General features: G+C 44.8%; 1 protein-coding gene across 1 annotated transcript in view; it reads left to right on the top strand.

Moving 5' to 3' along the window:
* The window catches only part of LOC116886977, a 160073-nt gene that overhangs the window by 42720 nt on the left and 99333 nt on the right, over positions 1-18020 (top strand). Inside the window, exons 14-19 of the mRNA XM_032888467.1 lie at positions 350-542; positions 2714-2841; positions 10090-10290; positions 11269-11390; positions 13407-13635; positions 17735-17937. Of these exons, the coding sequence (XP_032744358.1) occupies positions 350-542; positions 2714-2841; positions 10090-10290; positions 11269-11390; positions 13407-13635; positions 17735-17937 (1076 nt within the window). The remainder of the gene's footprint in view (positions 1-349; positions 543-2713; positions 2842-10089; positions 10291-11268; positions 11391-13406; positions 13636-17734; positions 17938-18020) is intronic.

Genomic DNA, 18020 nt, shown 5'->3' with positions numbered 1-18020 from the left:
AGTAAAGGAATGTACAGGCAAGGGACAGTCACTTAAGTCTCTTTTGTTAGAAGAAAGCAGCAGGCCTTTATGTAAACAAAAGTTTTATCAGGTTGTGGGGAGGGATAGAATGCTTGCATAAAGGTTTTATAAGGTGGGGGAGATATAACATTTGAATTCCCTGTGGAAAGCAAAGGTTTCGCAGTGTTTGATTATATATAATTCGGCTCTTCGCACACTCAGCGTGCTTGCGGCTCTGCACCAGCAGCCCACTGTGTGGGAGGAGAAACCCAGCGCCCTGGCCATTTGGACTGACAAAATAGAACTCTCCCTTTTCCAGTAACTTTGAGGTTTGGCTTTCTCTCCCCAGGTCCACAGCATCCAGTTCCTGGAGTTCTCGGAAGCTGAGAACCAGCACGACTTCTACAGCACAGAAGCTGGCTGCATCCACACCCAGGATCAGCTCGGCGTGTATGTCGTGTATGACACCGCCCTGCAGGATTTGAAGGAACTGGAGTCAGAGCTGCTGCTCGTTGCTAGCCATTATATTGAGAAAGAAAAAAGTAAGGAGAGAGATTTTTTAAAAAATCAACTGGCCAGGGCTGGGGGTGCAGCTCAATAGGAAAGTACTTGGTTGGTGCACACAAGACTCTTTGTGGTGAAGCTGTGCTCTTTAAGGGACCAGCTGCAACTCTTGCTGTTGTTAGATCGCTTGTTCCCAGAAAGTTCTCTATCCCACACTGGGTGGGAGGGATGTGGTGCGGACCCCAGGGGCGCAAAGGAAGCAAGAGGAATTAAAGATGCTTTTCCTGAGCTGCCTGGCCTTGAGGAAACTTCACTTAGAAGCAGAGACATCACCGAGCATGTGAAGGGCTAGGAGACTGACAGACACCCCCAGGTGGAGGACTCAGGACTTGGGCTGTCAAGCAACTCGTAATGACCATTTTTGCTTCTTTTCGGCAACACCGCCTAACTTTCCAATTTTAAAAGTAGGTAGGTAAGGATCTTTCTCTTAGGGAGGTACAGAAGCGTTTCCTGTTGCATTTGGAAAGAGTTTGGGCTGTCTAGACATAGCGTAGCCCAGGAAGCAGAGTTTAGAAGGTGTTTGTGTTGTGATAAAATGTGTGTGGTAATTCACCTTCACTGTGTTATAAAATGCTTATCAAAGAATGTGTGACAACTAGCTTTCAGATCCTGGGCAGAGTTAATTTAACATGACACTGCACATGTTAGAATATTCAGTCCTTGCCACAACTGTATATAAACCACGCATTCAACATTCCAGAACACTGCATTTCAGCTCTTAGCTTCTATTCTCACTGGTTATACTGATAGCTTACAGGCCACTCTGCTAGGCTCCTCCCAACCTTAGGTTGACCTCTTGTGCTCTCTCTCTCTCTCTCTCTCTCTTTCTCTCTCTCTCTCTCTCTCTCTCACACACACACACACACACACATTCACACATACACACTTCATACACATATACATAAACTCACAAATACACAGTTCACTCACATACACACATATACAGATATACATAAACACTTTTCACACATAGACACACATGTACACACTCACATATATGCATACTTCATGTTTTCAGACACACATATAAACACACACACATTCATATACACACACATATATACATACACATGCACACACTCATACATACACATATACACATACACATACATATATACACACACACTCATAATATATATACATATGCATGCATATATACGGACGTACACTCACACACATATACATTCACACATACATATACATACACATAGACACACATTCATACATACAGACACACACATTCATACATATAAACACACACATATACACACACAGACATATACACATACACGCACATATATACATATATACACATACGCATACACTAACACACATACACAGTCACACATACATACACACACTTCACATGGGAAAAAAATACTATATAGATCTGAGTTGTTAAACCATCAGAGATCAGTTTCTGATAAAGGAGAGATGTGTGTTCTGGTATTAAAGCTGTAAATTCAGGGACATTTTAGCATAGACTTCGTGTCAACTGGTTTTATTTTTGAATAGTCCTTAGAGGTCTGGGCATGTACTTTAGTTGGAAAAGTGCTTGCCAAGGATGCAGGAAGCCCTAGGTTTGATGCCTAGCACTGCATCAGCTGGGCATGGTGGATATGTCTGTGATACCAGGACTCAACTCGTGCCATCGAGCTAGGAGGTCAAAAGTTCAAGGTCATCCTCTGCTACATAGTGAGTTCAGGGCCAGCCTGGGCTACATGAGACTCAGTCTCACAATGACAAAACAAAACAAAACAAAAAAGTACTGAACAAGGTGTGGTGGTGCACACTTGTAATCTCAGACCTAAGGAGACAGAGGCAGGTGGATGTCTGTGAGTTTCAGGCCAGCCTGGTCTGCAAAGCAAGTTCTAGGCCAGCCAGGGCTACACAGTGAGGTGATGTATCAAAAAAAAAAAAAAAGAAAAAGAAAAAGGTATTATTACTAAAATTAGTGTTTAAATTTAGGAAGTGAAAACAAAAACTCTTGTTGACCTGCAAGTCAACATGTGTGGACTTCAGGCCTGGTCCTTGGACTTCGGATCACCGTGGAGAGTCCTAGTCGCCGGTTCAGACCTGCTCTGAGTTCTTCAGAGATGGGGCACTGGAGAAGCTTTGTCTCTAACCATTCCCACCCACTTCTTCCCAGGCCACAGAGAGGACAGCAGGTCGGAGGGCAGCCAGCGCCTCGGCTGGGCCAATGCGAACGTGGACAGATTTGCCGTGCTGTACGACCTGTGGGCCTGCGAGGCGAATCTTCTGGAGTGCAAACGCCAGGTAAGATTCTGGAAGGGAACTGTCTCTCAAAGATCTGTCTGCTGGCTGTGGCGGGCACACCTGTAATCACAGCACCCAGGAGGCGGAGGCAGAGGCATTGCCCCAAGTGTGAAGTCAGCCTGGACTACACCCAAGTGTAACAAGGCTGCCTCGCACCAAAAAAAAATAAGCAAAACTAAACGGCAAAGTTAAAATTTCATCTTGCTAGGTGCTGTCCCAGAGCTCTATAGATGCACACAAGAGAGAGTTCATGTTTACAGTCTAAGGAAGGTATTCAGAGTTCTGAGGATCTACAAAGGTAGATTCTTCATCTTGAACATCTAGGGCTCGTACGACAGAAGTACAATATGCCTTACTGTTTAAAAGGCATCTAGAGAGACGCTCTGGGTTATATAATCACATAAGATTTGCCATCATTAAAAAGGTACATTTCTACAAACCATAGAAAAAGCGAAATCTGTGGTCTATAAACGTTTATCCAATCTCTGCCAAAAGAGAGGTAGGGGCTTCAGAGGAAAGGGATATTTGTCTTGTCTGGGGACTATTAAAACGGAGAAAACTGTCCCTAAGTCTTCCCAGAGGAGCAGACTCCATCTCACCGCTAAAAGATTAATAAGGCGTCTGGCAGAGAAAGATTCCTAAGCATGGAAAATGCCGTTTAGAGTATCACATGGGGGTTGGCAAAGTAGAATCCTTCCTTGGTAGACTGCTATTGGGGGGCGGGATTTATATTTTGGGGTACACACTGGTAAGGACTTGGGAATCGCTGATTTTAAAGTTCACTGGATAACTTGGGTTTCTTGGAATTCCCCACTTGTAATCCATTTTGCCCAAGAAAATTGTACACAGTTTTTGTCTGTTTTTCATTGTTTTGTTGTTGTTTGTTTGTTTGTTTGAGACAGGGTTTCAACTGTCTATGACTCTTTGAACTGCATATGACTCCAGGCATATACAATAGATATACAAGTCAGATGTCACTGATAATGAATCATAAAAAAAAATTAGTTTAAAATAATCCTTTGGCATATTGTGGCTCTGCCTCTTACTAAGAAGGAAAGTAAAATTTCCATACTAATGAAATAGCTGTCCTTGTTTTTCTAATATAATTCGATTCAAAGATAGGCTAATTTTAACATGATGAGGAATGACAGTGAGAAAACAAATAATTGTTTTCCACAAGTAAAGCATCATGCTTTTATAAGAGCAGAATACCTACATGTACAGTAAAACACTGACATTTGTAACATACAGGGGTCTCGGATCTCTGCTGGGTATTTCAGGCAGTGTTCATTGGCACTGTATAGTGGGGTGACATTATGAAGTATGCATGCTGTGTGTTCAGAAGTTGGCCAGCACAGAAGTCCCATGATGCAATGTGGGCGAGCACTGCTCTTATGCATTTGATTATTTGATTCTGAGCTAATTTTCAGTTTTATGTTTTCAGGAACCTTTTAATATTGCGTGTGTGTGTGTGTGTGTGTGTGTGTGTGTGTGTGTGTGTGTGTGTGTAATCCCTCTATTCTGTTACATGGCTGTTGTGACCCACCGTTTGAGAAGCTTTGGAGACGTGAGAAGAGCCATAGGGTGAGCCTAGTCTTGTTTTTAGTCGCTGTCTTAATGCCCTCATAGAGGATGAGCTGCGTAAGAACTCTCTAGAGAACAGATCACCTCCAGTGGCGATCTGGAGAGTGAGGAGGGACCTAGTGACAAGGATGTAGCCGTGGGGGCAGGAAGGGGAGCAGATGCCATCACTCTGAAGGGGGCATGGTAGGAGTTAAGGATTGGAGATGGAGTTTGGAGTGAGAGAGTAAAAAGAGATTAGAAGGGGTTTCCGAGGGCCTAGGAAGGAGCTACTAGTTAACGCACAGTGCAGGAGGAGTGAAGGATCGTTAAAGAAGATACAAGTGCACTTGAAGACACACCTCATCGAGTGGAGGTGCGGCCTCAGATGTGAATGCGTTGTGGGGAGTTACAGGTTGAAAACCAGGAAGTAGATATGACTGAGACATGACCGTGGATGTTGAACCATAGCCACGGATAGGAAAAGGTGGAGAGTCTGACTGGGCCCTTGGTGACACCTACTTGATGGGGTAGGCTGTGGAGCAGACGGAGTAGCCAAAACTGAAGCCAAACCAGCGACAGGAAAAAGCTGGAGGACGCCCAGTGATGCAGAGCACAGTACAATATTGGGGGCCATGCTCCCTCAAGGCGCCAGAGTGGGATCAGTGTTCAGGGCCAGGGACGGCTGTGCAGGCCTCTGCCAGGAGGTGCCATGGGAGGTGGCAGCCAGACTCCCGCAGCTGTGACGCGGTCTGAAAATCAGGAGTGACGGTGGCTTCTTCTAACTGCTTTTGTAGCAGACTGGATGGTTAATGTTTTGTGCCCTCTGATTGGTTACTCATGGAGACGTAGGTCTCTGTCGTTTGGAAACAAGTGTCTGAGCTGAAAAAGGCGCAAGGCCTGGGCTTTGGAAGACAGTTCTTTTTCACAGATGACCTTGAGCTGCCAGTGAGAGCCTCACACCGACCAACTAGGTAAATGGGAGATTGGGACTTGTCCTGTGGTAATTGTCTGTATTAAATGAAAACAAGGCAAAGTCATTACTCCAGGCCCGAGTTTTTAAGTGTTTCTTTCTGTGTGTGTGTGTGTGTGTATGTGTGTGTGTATGTGTATGTATATGTTGTGTGTATATGTGTGTATGAATGTATATGTGTGTATGTATTTGTATGTATGTATGCATGTGTGTTTGTGTATGTATGTATGTGTGTATATGTGTGTTTGTGTGTATGTAGTGTTTGTGTGTATGTATGTGTGTTTTTGTTTGCATGTTTGTGTGTGTAGTATGTGTATGTATGTGTGTGTGTTTGTGTATGTGTGTATGTAGTGTTTGTGTGTATGTATGTGTGTTTTTGTTTGCATGTTTGTGTGTGTAGTATGTGTATGTATGTGTGTGTGTTTGTGTATGTGTGTATGTGTGTGTATGTGTGTTTATATGTATGTGTGTTTGTATGTGTGTTTATGTGTATGTTTGTGTATGTGTGTGTTTCTCTGTATTTGTTTGTGTATGTATGTGTGAATGTGTTTGTGTATGTATGTGTATGTGTGTGTGTTTATATGTATGTGTGTTTGTTTGTATATGTGTATGTGTTTGGGTATGTATGTATGTGTGTGTTTATATGTATGTGTGTTTGTGTGTTTATGTGTGTATGTGTATGTTTGTGTGTGTATGTATGTGTGTATGTGTATGTATGTATGTGTTTGAGTGTATATATGTGTGTGTATTTGTGTGTGTGTGTGTGTCTACACATGTCCTAGTTTTCTCTTCCCCTGAGGCAGGGGATTCCATGGCAACAGGAGAGTCAAAGGGCAGAAAAAAACCCCAGAAGACTAAGCACTCAGCAGGGACTGTAGGAGCCTGTAGCTCATTCTATGCTAAGCTGTCAAGCTGCCCACTAGTTCCTCCCAGGGTACGCAGAACTTAATTTAAAGCAATCGTTGAAAATATCCCCCCCCCCCGCCTGCCCTGAGAAAAAGTTCCCTATAGAAACTGAGCTTTCTGGGCCAAAATTGTAGAATATGGTCTTCCAAGTCAGAAACTCTAGGCAAAGAGCCCATCTTAAATAGCTAAGCCAAATTTTCATCTGAGGTACAATTGATCCCTGCCCTCCACACTGACTCTGGTGCCAAATCTCCTCAGCCATTTTCAATTGTTAAATATATTGGTATTACCACTTAAGAAGTTCTGGGACATATTAGGTCCTTTCAATTCTTTAAAATAACTCATAAAATTAAAGCTGATGTCAACTTAATGGCTTGAGGGACAAGAGTGGCCAGAAAGTTGGTGTGGCAGCTCCTGGATCATGCTGTCCTATCTCCTGATGCTCTCTCCACAGTAACCAGACACGTTCTACAATTTGAATTTGCATATGTATGCAGCCCTAAAATGAGTTTTGTGCATCATCCCCATTTACCATTGTTCTGTCTACCATTGATTTTCCGTTTGACACTTTGGTGTGAGGTAAAGTACTATCTTTAAAAGTTATCGTACATCTTAGATCTTACACGTAAGACAAACTCGGTAAGATAATCTCACAAATAAGATAGACCCAGGGAAGCTGGATAGCATCAGTTTTGTCTGTTTCCCTATTTCCTCAGACATTTCCTGGCCACTCGCCCTGCTGTGTGGCACATTACTTTCTGAGAGTTGGCCCTTGACACACAGAGGTGACATTTGACAGGTTAGGATGACTTCTCAGGCAAATACCAGCCCAGAGTTTAAATGGTAACAGGCCAGTTAGCAAACGGATAACAAATAGAACCGGTGAGGCAGAAAGATCATGCCCCACCCTTGCTAGGAAGGAATTTGTCATGAAATTGCTCAGTGATCCATCTGGTACGGTCTCTCAGATGAGCCTGAACTGAGAGATGACATTAGCTTAACTTATATTTTCCTTCTCAACAGAGAAAATACTCCAATATTTGGGACATGCTTACCTTAAAAGAGTATTTGCTATTTATCTGAAATTCAAAGTTGGTTGGATGCCCTGTATTCCTCCTTATTTGGGGGGAGGCTCAGGAGGCAGCCACAGCTTACATCAGACAAGTCCAAGGACAACTTAGCAGAGTGTATTCTTGCTTTCTATCTCGTGAGTTCCCGGGATTGAACTTGGGTCCTCCGACTTGGTGGCAAGTGCTTTACTTCCTGAACCATCTTGCCTGCTGGGCCATCCTATGTTCTTATTGGCTGACTCTGGTAACCTTATTCAATAATGAGAATTCAATTTAGCATGATCCTTTGCAACATGGCCTCACCAGATTGGGACGGATGCAAAGGACTCTCTCCGCAGCCAACTTCTGTAGGGAGAATCTCTTATAAGCATCACCTGTCAATAAAAAAGCTGATGGCCAATGAGCTGAGGCAGAAAAAAAAGGAGGCGGGATACTAGTAAGATGCGAGAGGATTCTGGGAAATAGTAAGGGTATAAAAGAGAGACTTGGGGAGAGACTGAGGAGATGAGACAAGACAGAGGACAGAGGAGATGGATGCAGGTAGGAGAACTCAGGAAGATGCCGAGAAAGACACTGAGAAGACTCTGGGGGGACTCTGAGGGGACTCGAGGGAAGAAGCAGGCAGGGACTGAGGAGAGATAACTAACCAAGTGGTAGACGCAGAATAGTTTGAATGGGTTAAATACATTACAAGGTAGTCAGGGTATGAGCCAAAGTTTATGGTCTATGCATTTAACAACAATTAATTAGTCTCAGAGCCATCATTCTGGGAGCCAGGGCTGCGAAAAGAAAACTTGGAATTTAAAAATTATTTTTATTAACCAACTTCCCTCATCAAATAACCAACAATTGGACTCTTTGTCCAAAAAACAGGTCAAGAAGGATAAATACCATAAGCCAGCTCCCAGGATTACCCTGGCCCAGCCAGTAGGGTTCACACTGGGTTAGAATGAATTAAAAAGTAAATCTTTCTTCTCTAATCTCTCCCTGGGACAGCTGAGTGTCGCCCTTAGCCTGTCTAGTCACTCCTCCTTCGTCTCAGTTTTTCCTTTCTGTCACTTAACGATTGGCGAATATTCTAGGGTGACTCTTGGGTGAGGCGATCCGGTCGCCAAGAGCACCCTGCTCCTCTTTTACTGTGGGGTGAACTTAGAGTCAAAGGGAGCCCCATCTTTCTTCACTTCTGAGTCTACTCTGTGAACTGTGAGTCTCTAACCCCTGGCACACCTTCCAGGAGGGAGAGTCCTTACCTCCTCACATCTCAGCACAACAGGAAGTAGAGGCGGGACAGAAAGTCATGCTGGGCTATAAACTTCAAGCCCCACACGGTCAGATCCACTTTTTTCCACGTTTCAAAGGTTCCACAACCTCTCAAAACTGTGCCACCAGCTGGAGACCAAATGTTCAAACACATGAATCCTTAGGGGGTATTTTACATGCAGAACGTCACAGGTACAGACTGGAACATCCTAGGGTCACTGTCCACAAGCTTTGCCTTGACGTTGGGCAGACAGATGTAAACATCTCTTTTTAGGTGACATCTGATTCCTAATGTCTGTTCAGTCTGAAGTGTTTAACCTTCTTGGGTAAAAGAGGAAAACTCTCCCCAGCACACCGCAATTCAGTGCCTTTGCCTTGGAGATCAGTGATGAAAGACGGAAGTGTTGACCGTGTGCCCATGTGGAGGTCTTCAGAGACCAGGGGACTCAAAGAAGCCGACTCATGAAAGCTCATCTTCCAGGCTATAAGTAGGCAGATGAATGGATGAAAAGATCTAACCAGAGTGATACATTGTAGAGAAGTAACCAGGCGAAGGAAAGAGGGTAGGCTTCTAGGAATGGCAGACATTGGGGTGTTGTCTTATTCGAGTTTATATTGTAGAGCGACAGTATCAACTGTCTAACATTCCTTTTGTTTGTAAAGAGCAAGAGAAGGAAGAACAGAAGTAGATAGATCAAGCTCAAGTCCAGCCCTGGATCCATGGTGTAAGCTTCAGCTCTTGTCTCTTCACTCTGCTGTTTACTAGCTGTACCAGTTCTTACTATATTTGCACAGACAAGACTGATAGCTACCCTGAGGTTCCAGCATCTGTCTTCTGCTAAGGCCCTGGGGCCGGTTAAAGCCCAGGATGAAGCCTCCATCTTGTTTGCTGGCCCCAGAGCTGCCTCGCTGTATCCTGACCCTAACCCTTATCTTCTTCTTCTTCTTCTTCTTCTTCTTCTTCTTCTTCTTCTTCTTCTTCTTCTTCTTCTTCTTCTTCTTCTTCTTCTTCTTCTTCTTCTTCTTCTTCTTCTTCTCCTCCTCCTCCTCCTCTTCTTCTTCTTCTTCTTCCTCCTCCTCCTCCTCCTCTTCCTCTTCCTCCTCTTCCTCTTTCTCCTCTCTTCTTCCTTTTCTTCCTCCTCTTCCTCTTCCTCTTCCTCTTCCTCCTCTTCCTCTTTCTCCTCTCTTCTTCTTTTTCTTCCTCTTCTTCCTCCTCCTCCCCTTCTTCTTCTTTTTCCTTTTCCTCCTCCTCCTCTTCCTCCTCCTCCTTCTTGTTCTTGTTGTTGTTGTTGTTGTTGTTCTTCTTCTTCTTCTTCTTCTTCTCCTCCTCCTCCTCTTCCTCCTCCTCCCCCCTACTCCTCTTCCTCCTCTTCCTCTTCCTCCTCCTCCTCTTCTTCTCCTTCTCCTTCTCCTTCTCCTTCTCCTTCTCCTTCTCCTTCTCCTTCTTCTTCTTCTTCTTCTTCTTCTTCTTCTTTTCAGCTTCTTGATAGTTACTTGGAAGCCTACCAGCACACCTTGGACCCTGAAGAACGGCTTGCTCTAGCACAAGCCATGACTGACATTATGCACCGACGCCCTAAGTTGGATTTCAGCCACTCATATTTCACTAAGGCCTACCAAGACGACTGCACCTGCCTGAGGCTCCACCTGCAGCTAGTGAGGAGCATCCTCAGCTACCACGTGAGTACGGCTTTTAATGGCTCCATCTGGGAAGAGGATGGAAGACCTAAGCCAAAATAGTGATGATGATGATGATGATGATGATGATGATGATGACGACGACGACGACGACGACGACATTCTTTCATTGCATTTGGGTTTTCTGGGCAGAACGTTTATCTGTAAGTCATTTGCACTTCCGAATGTCAAGCATAACTTAAGTCTTTTTTTCTTTTTTTTTTTCGGAGCTGGGGACCGAACCCAGGGCCTTGCGCTTGCTAAGCAAGCAGTCTACCACTGAGCTAAATCCCCAACCCCATAACTTAGGTTTTAAATGGAGGTTTCTAACCTCAATGACAGTTGATTCACAAGGAATCAAGAACCTTGTGTTTTATGAGATCATAGAGTTATCATCGACAAAAGGACTTTTCCAAGACACTGTCATATAAAACTTTGATTTTTTTCCCTTATAGGTGGATTTTTTTGGGTGGTTTTGTTTGGTTTGTTTTTGTTTTTGAGGTAAGTTCTCACACAGTAGCCTAGGCTTGTCGGGAGCTCCTGGCAGTCCTGCCTCAGCCTGCCTCAGCTCTGGGGTTGTAGATATAAACTACCACACTTGGCTTTTGAATTTTATTTTATTTTATTTTACTTTATTTTGTTTTATTGAGACAGTCTCCTGCCCTGTAGCCCTGGCTGCCTCGTACTCCTTGTGTGTCCTCTGAAACTCTCAGGCTGGCCGGGAACTCACAGAGATCCACCTGTCTCTGCCTGCCCGGTGCTGGGATCGAAGGCGTGTACGAAAGTTCCAGCTTTCTTTGCGTTTTCAAAGTCATTGGCTTTCCTTTCCTTGGCTGACATTTGCTGAGAGCCCAGAATGTCCTGTTGTAATCAAAACTGCGTCCAAGGTGAAAACTAGGGGAAGAGGCAGGAACACAGGGGGTTTAGGTTTCTCCTGTCTAAGTTCACAGCCCAGGTCCTGGGAATATTTATTCTCTTTAGTTAGAGCAGCAGCAGGAGTACGTCCAGAGTCTCTGGCGAGGGGATCATCCTGAGGCTCACAAGACGTTCGGTCTTCCCCTGAACATAATTTGCAAGCAATTTGTTTCCATCAACAACAGCTGGTAAGTTGGCGCTGTCTTTAGCATTTTACATTTAATCTTCCACAGCAATTAAGATATGCAGTTTTGGATCAAAGTACTAAGCTTTTAAGCCCCATTCAGTGCCGAGTGGAAGTGAGAGAGACCTTGAGCCTAGCTCATGTATCTGAAGCCGGTGTGAGCTTTTAAGTTGCTCTGAAAGGAACTTCTTTCTTCTCACAGTATTGCTAAAGAGGCTTCTGAGAATTGGCCAGATGAACCTCTGGGCATTACCCTCCAATGAGCAGTACTGGGTTTCCTGAGACCACTCAGGGCGGGTGCACGTTTTGCCACGCTGACTGACTGAACGTGACTACTTCCTTCCCCTGTTCCTTTCTAGTCTTTGAGTTGGAGGGCTCCTTGGGATGGCAGACCCCAAGTCGAGCAGGATAGCCTGAGATCAAAATCTCCCCATTGCTGCCACAAGGTGGGGAGTAATTGTCTCTCTTCTCTCAATACCCAGCACACGCTTTTGAGGACATAGACATGGACATAGGCGTGGCCCTGAGGTCCCGTAGGTGCACATCAAAGACAGTCTTTATGTAAGGTTGTCGCCGTGATAGGTTACATCTCTGGGACAGGCAGGGGACTGGGAGAGACAGTAGCTAAGATCCTACCTTCTTAAGAAGTTCGGTTGGTGAAACTGCATCTCCCCTGTTGATCTCGCACGGCGCTGATGTCTTCACCGTAACGAGCTTGGCACCAGCCGTGCGTGCGTTACGTCTTGCCATGGAGAGAATCTGCTGTTCAGGAAATGGCTTTTGAAGGTCAGGCTAAGGCTAAAATGGGTCCTCATAGCTGTCAGAGTAGTCTCCAAACCCAGTGCCATTGGCACGGTTGAAGCTGGTTTTCAGGCGTTGAGCTTTAAGATCTAGGACCAAGCTGAAACCCATTTACATAGATGCTAACGGGAATATTTGTGCTCTTCCGTTTTAAGGTAGGAAGACCCCTGACTTGTTCTGTATCTTCTATTTAAAAACAATACGCAGATGAGTGTTTTATTGATTTTTTTTTTTTTTTTTGGCCTCACCTATTCTAGGAGGCCCTCAGTGTACAGAGAACTTAAAAATTGGGGCTAGAGAGATGGCTCAGTGGTTAAGAGCACCGACTGCTCTTCCAGAGGCCCTGAGTTTAAATCCCAGCAACCACATGGTGGCTCACAACCATCTGTAATTTAATCCAATGCCCTTTTCTAGTGTGTCAGCAATAGGATGCTCATATACATTAAATACATAAATATTTAAAAAATTGTCTCTATTCATTAACATTGGGGATGGGGGTAGCAAAGGAAAAAACTCAGGCGAAAAATAGATGCTAAGAATCGTGGAAATTATTTTTTTTTTATGTGATCATTTTTTTTTTTTTTTCCTTTGCTTTTTTTTTTTTCTTTTTTTCGGAGCTGGGGACCGAACCCAGGGCCTTGCGCTTGCTAGGCAAGCGCTCTACCACTGAGCTAAATCCCCAACACCCTTACGTGATCTTTTTTTTTTCTTTTTTTTGGAGCTGGGGACCGAACCCAGGGCCTTGCGCTTGCTAGGCAAGCGCTCTACCACTGAGCTAAATCCCCAACCCCACGTGATCATTCTTCTCTTTTTTTTTTTTCCGGTGCTGGGGACCGAACCCAGGGCCTTGCGCTTGCTAGGCAAGTGCTCTACCGCTGAGCTAAATCCCCAACCCCCACGTGATCATTCTTATTCTTCAGATATTCTTTTTTTTTTTTTTTTTTTTTTCAGGCAGTCATTGAAGCGTGGGGGGTTTGTTATAGCCATTTCTTTCCGGACAGTTGGAAATATGTCAGTTTTTTTCCCCTTTACAGGGCTTGTGTTAAAGCAAGGAGCATATTGCAGTACTGGTTAATTCCCTCTGGGCTTCCCTGTCCGGAGAAAGATCAGGACGTGCTGTGATACTGGTCTTTAAAAATATAAAGTCAGATATCTTCAATACAAAATGTATCTATATTCTTTGTCGTGAAAAATCAAATCACCCTTTCTTCTCTTCAAGCCCAGGTTCGGAAAACGTCCATCTGCTGGAGCTCCACCCTTCCCTTGGCCAGGCTGGCCTCATCCCCAAGGCTCTGCAGCACCTGTTGCGGGAGGCTCGCCACGCCCACAAGGCTGCGTCACCCAGCGGGCTCGCCCAGCTGGAGATTCGCGTCTTGCGGCTTGCCCTAGACTTGTGGCTCACCCCAGCCAAGCCCGAGGCCTGGTACAGCGCACAACTCCAAAGAGATGTGGGTGTTTTTTGACAGGACAGTTGGGTCCTTGGCAAAGAGACTACTTCCTTCCAGATGTTTCTGTTTAGCTCTCTGGCTGTTTGGCACTTTTCCCCTCTGTTTGGCCAGAGGAAGAGCATAGCCACAAGCCTTGCCAATGTTTCTATGCGTTTTTTGTTTTGGACAAAGCTTCTGGCTAGTATATAAGGATGGTGCTAGAATTAAAATTAAATGGGGGAATTACATAGGTATGTAGAAATATTTTCTCCCTTCCCACAGTGTGTCTGTCTGTGTGTTGGGGAGAAGCTAGAGAACACCTGACAGCCATAAGGATCAGTGGCTCCGGCTGTGACTGACGGCGCAGCTGAACTTTTACCTCAATCCTTTGCACTTTCTGTTAAGGCTTTGGATGCTGGGCTGGGGCTTCCAGACTGATCTCGTTCTATAGCCACTTGTGATAACGGAGGTGATTGGAAGAGCATCGGCTCCTTGGGTCAACATTCTATCCTCTCCTGCCTAAACTAACATCATCTTTAAAACACGAAAGGGCTTGGTTTTTTAATTTTTATTATTATTATTATTATTATTATTATTATTATTATTATTCTCCTTCCCTTTCCCTCTTCCCCCTCCCCTCCCCCTCCCCCCCCGCCTGTCTGTGTGTGTGTGCATGTGTGTGTGTGCTGGCTACCCTAAGCAGGAAGTAAAGGAAGCCACACCTAACCCCTGAGCCATCTCCCCCTCCCCACCTAAAATCATTTTAAAGAGACAATTTTTTTTAAAGATTTATCTATTTATTATATATAAGTACACTGTAGCTGTCTTCAGACACACCAGAAGAGGGCATCAGATCTTGTTACAGATGGTTGTGAGCCACCATGTGGTTACTGGGAATTGAACTCAGGACCTCTGGAAGAGCAATCAGTGCTCTTAACCACTGAGCCATCTCTCCAGCCCCCTTAAAGAGACAATTTAAAATATATGGAAATAATATACAATTACAGAGAATTGTAGCAGATGCTTGGGTGGCTGGGACAGGAGGCTCAGAGATTCAAAGCCTGCCTGGGCTACCCAGTGAGTGCCAAGTCAGCTTGAACCACATAGCAAGATCTCCCTACCAAGCAGGTAAGAGAAACACAATTTTAAAAAGGTGAAAAGAGGCCTGGATATAGAGCCCAGTGGCAGAGTGCTAACCTAGCGTGCATGAGGCCCTAGGATCAATCCCAAGGACTGCAGAACTACTCAGTGGATCAATAAACCCACTCATGATCGTTTTCCGAACTCAAGCTGTCTTCCCGTGCATAGGATACAGTCAGACCCTTCCTAATTATTATCTTCCAGTTCTACGTGTCTTTTTTGTTTTGTTTTGCTTTGCTTTGTTTTTTGAGATAGGGTCTCACTTTGCAGCTCTGGCTACCCTGATACTTTCTTTCACTGTACACCAGGCTGGCCTCGAACTCAGAGACCCCCCTGCTTCTCACCTCGACTCCTGCCTCTGCCTCTGCCTCTGCCTCTGCCTCTGCCTCTGCCCCTGCCCCTGCCCCTGCCCCTGCCCCTGCCCCTGCCCCCCCCCCCCCTGCCCCTGCCCCTGCCCCTGCCTCTGCCTAAAGAGTACTGGGGTATAAAGGTGTGTGCCACCATAGCGGGCTACACTAGGGCATGATTGACGATGTGAGATTTGGTTCAGATTGCTTTGAAAAGAATCATGCCAGTGTCTTTAAAAACCAACTAATATATTAGGGACACACTTCCGCTTTAGTACAGGGTGCAGTATTAGCATTTGAAATGCAACGTGTGAACCAACTCTGCATGTGTGCATGAAAGGTGGCATTATGGTATTAATGTACACTTCCTTGCTATGTATGACAACCATATATAGAGAGACGTGTGTATTCTCTCTATATGTATATATACACATGTATATATATGTGTGTGTGTACATATACTATATAATATTTGTGCGTATGTATGTGTACACCTATGTGGATTTATGTGCACCATGTGCATGCAGGTACAGGTGCTTACAGAGGCCACAAGGCCTCAGTTTCCTTCAACTGAACCTCTAGGTGGCTGTGTGCTGTCTGATGTGGGTGCTGGGAACCAACCCTGCAGGGGCTCCCCTCTGAGCCATCTCTCCAGCTCAGTTGAGATGATTTTTGACACACTCGGTCACCGGCTATATTTTTTTGTTTCTTTTTGGCTCACTTCTCTGAGAAAATAACTTCACTGCCATTCACTTATCTGAGGTTTAATGAAATAGAACTTTAACCTGTTTGTCTATCACATTTCCTGTAAATACTTTTCCATTTGTCCTTTGCAAGCACACCCTGTTATTTTGGTGTGGTTGGATCTGCTGTTCATTCCCTTTGTGACTGGGTCTGTCCTCCTAAAGGCAGAGAGAGCGTCTCCCTTCGGGTGTTTCATTCTGTCTACTCCCATCCCGATTTTAAGGGTTTGATTTAATTTTTAAACGTCCAACTCTCTCTTACTCTTCCCTGGAATTAGTGTTCACGGAATGGTAATGTCTTACTTCCATTTTTATTCTCGCAGTGTCTTGTAGTACCATATTTAATACTAATTTTATAAAACATCTTATCGATTACAGAGACTGTCTGGAGTGACTCGTTCAGTCTCCCGTTAAGGTCACGATTTTAATTATCGTTTTAGAGCTACTTTCACAATTAAACCTAGAAATACTGAGTATTCAGACTGACTCTTTGTATTAGAAAGTGGGTGTACCACTGCTCTCTGAAGACTTTAGGAACTGAAAGTCACATCTGCAGTAGACAAGTCCTTTGACAGAACATAAGCAAGGAAGGTGGCAGGAAGATGGAACACGGCAGAAAAAGGAGAGAAAGGGTCCTCACACGAGGTCTCTACTGGAAAGGGCACATTAGATATTCACTAAGGCAGAAGGGTATTAAAGGTCACTTGGATGTATCACGGATCACGTGGGGCCACCCGGGAGTGAGGAGGTGCCGAGAGGCAGGTGGGGTCCCGTGACGCTAAGGAACTTGGAAGTAGGGGGCAACAAGCTACCCTTGGTACTACTGAATGACCTTTTAAGATTTAAAGGTCACAGGCCAGGCTTGGTGCAAGCTCACAATCTCAGATACTCAGGAGGTGGAAGCAGGAGGATTACGGGTTCGAGGCCAGCCTGGGCAACTTAGTGAGATCTTGTTTGAAAGTAAGAGTAAGGAGTAACTCCATACTAGAGGGCTCACGTAGCGTGAGCCCCTAGGTGTAGTTCCCAGGCAGTTTAGAGTCCTCGTTGAGGAAGAAGAGGATCTTCAATAGGTCCTGAGGGGTTGGGTGAAAACTGAAAAAATTCATAGGTGTGAAAATCCTTCGGCATTTTGAAGCTGCAGTCAGAGAGGATTATAAAAATTGTTCTTTGGCCACCAAAACACTTCTAAATTTTTTTTTTTATTTTCTGTATGGATCTTTTGCCTGCGTGTATGTCTGTGTACCACAGATATAGCTAGTACCCTCGGAAGGCAAAGAAGGCGTTGGATGCCCTAATACTGCAGTTACATGTAGCTCTGAACCGCCATGTGGGCGCTGGGAATCAAACCCAGGTCCTCTGGACGAGCAGCCAGTGCTTTTAGCCACTGAACCATAGCTCCAATTTTTAAGTTTTTTTTTAACATCTTTATTTATTATATACATTGTAGCTATCTTCAGACACACCAGAAAAGGGCATCAGATCTCATTACAGATGGTTGTGAGCCACCATGTGGTTGCTGGGATTTGAACTCAGGACCTTTGGAAGAGCAGTCGGTGCTCTTAACCACTGAGCCATCTCTCCAGCCCCTTAAGTTTTTTTTTTAATCAGTGACTTTTATTTCCATTTAGTCCCCTCTCCCCCAGTTTTTGTGTTTAGACTCAAAACATTTATAATAACAAGATTTACCGTCATAATAAAAAAAACTACTTGTGTGCATATTAGCTCTCCTAACCCTCTGGGCAGCCCTGTTTACTAGTGATTTATCTCCTGTCTGGTAGATGGCCGGAAGATACTGCTCTCAGAGTCTGTACCTCTGGGAGTGGTTTTTTTCCTTTCAGTACACAGGGTGCTTCTTCTTCTGAGTTTCCAAATTACTTGGTTTGCTCTCAGCTCTTTTCAGCCAAAGTGATGGGTGATCCCTTCCTCGTGGAGGAGGTGGGCCTGCTTGCGCTCAGGTCTGCGGTGGACGAAGAGCAGAAACAAGGCCAAGATTTCCATGCACTGCTCCTGGACACGTTCTCCAAACTTTTGGAACTGCTGACCCTGCGTCACCGGCTAATAGACGCGAGTGTGGCCAGTGCATACTTGGCTGGGTTAGTGGAAGCCTCAGGGAAGGATTTGGGGAATAAGGGGGAGAGTCTAGGGCTTGCTGTCCTGAGCTTTGACCTTTGCTCTG

The sequence above is a fragment of the Rattus rattus genome, chromosome 18 (genome assembly GCF_011064425.1).
Source record: "Rattus rattus isolate New Zealand chromosome 18, Rrattus_CSIRO_v1, whole genome shotgun sequence".
Lineage (NCBI taxonomy): Eukaryota > Metazoa > Chordata > Mammalia > Rodentia > Muridae > Rattus > Rattus rattus.
Note: the sequence above shows the minus strand (reverse complement) of the source record. Positions and strands in the feature narration are given on the sequence as shown.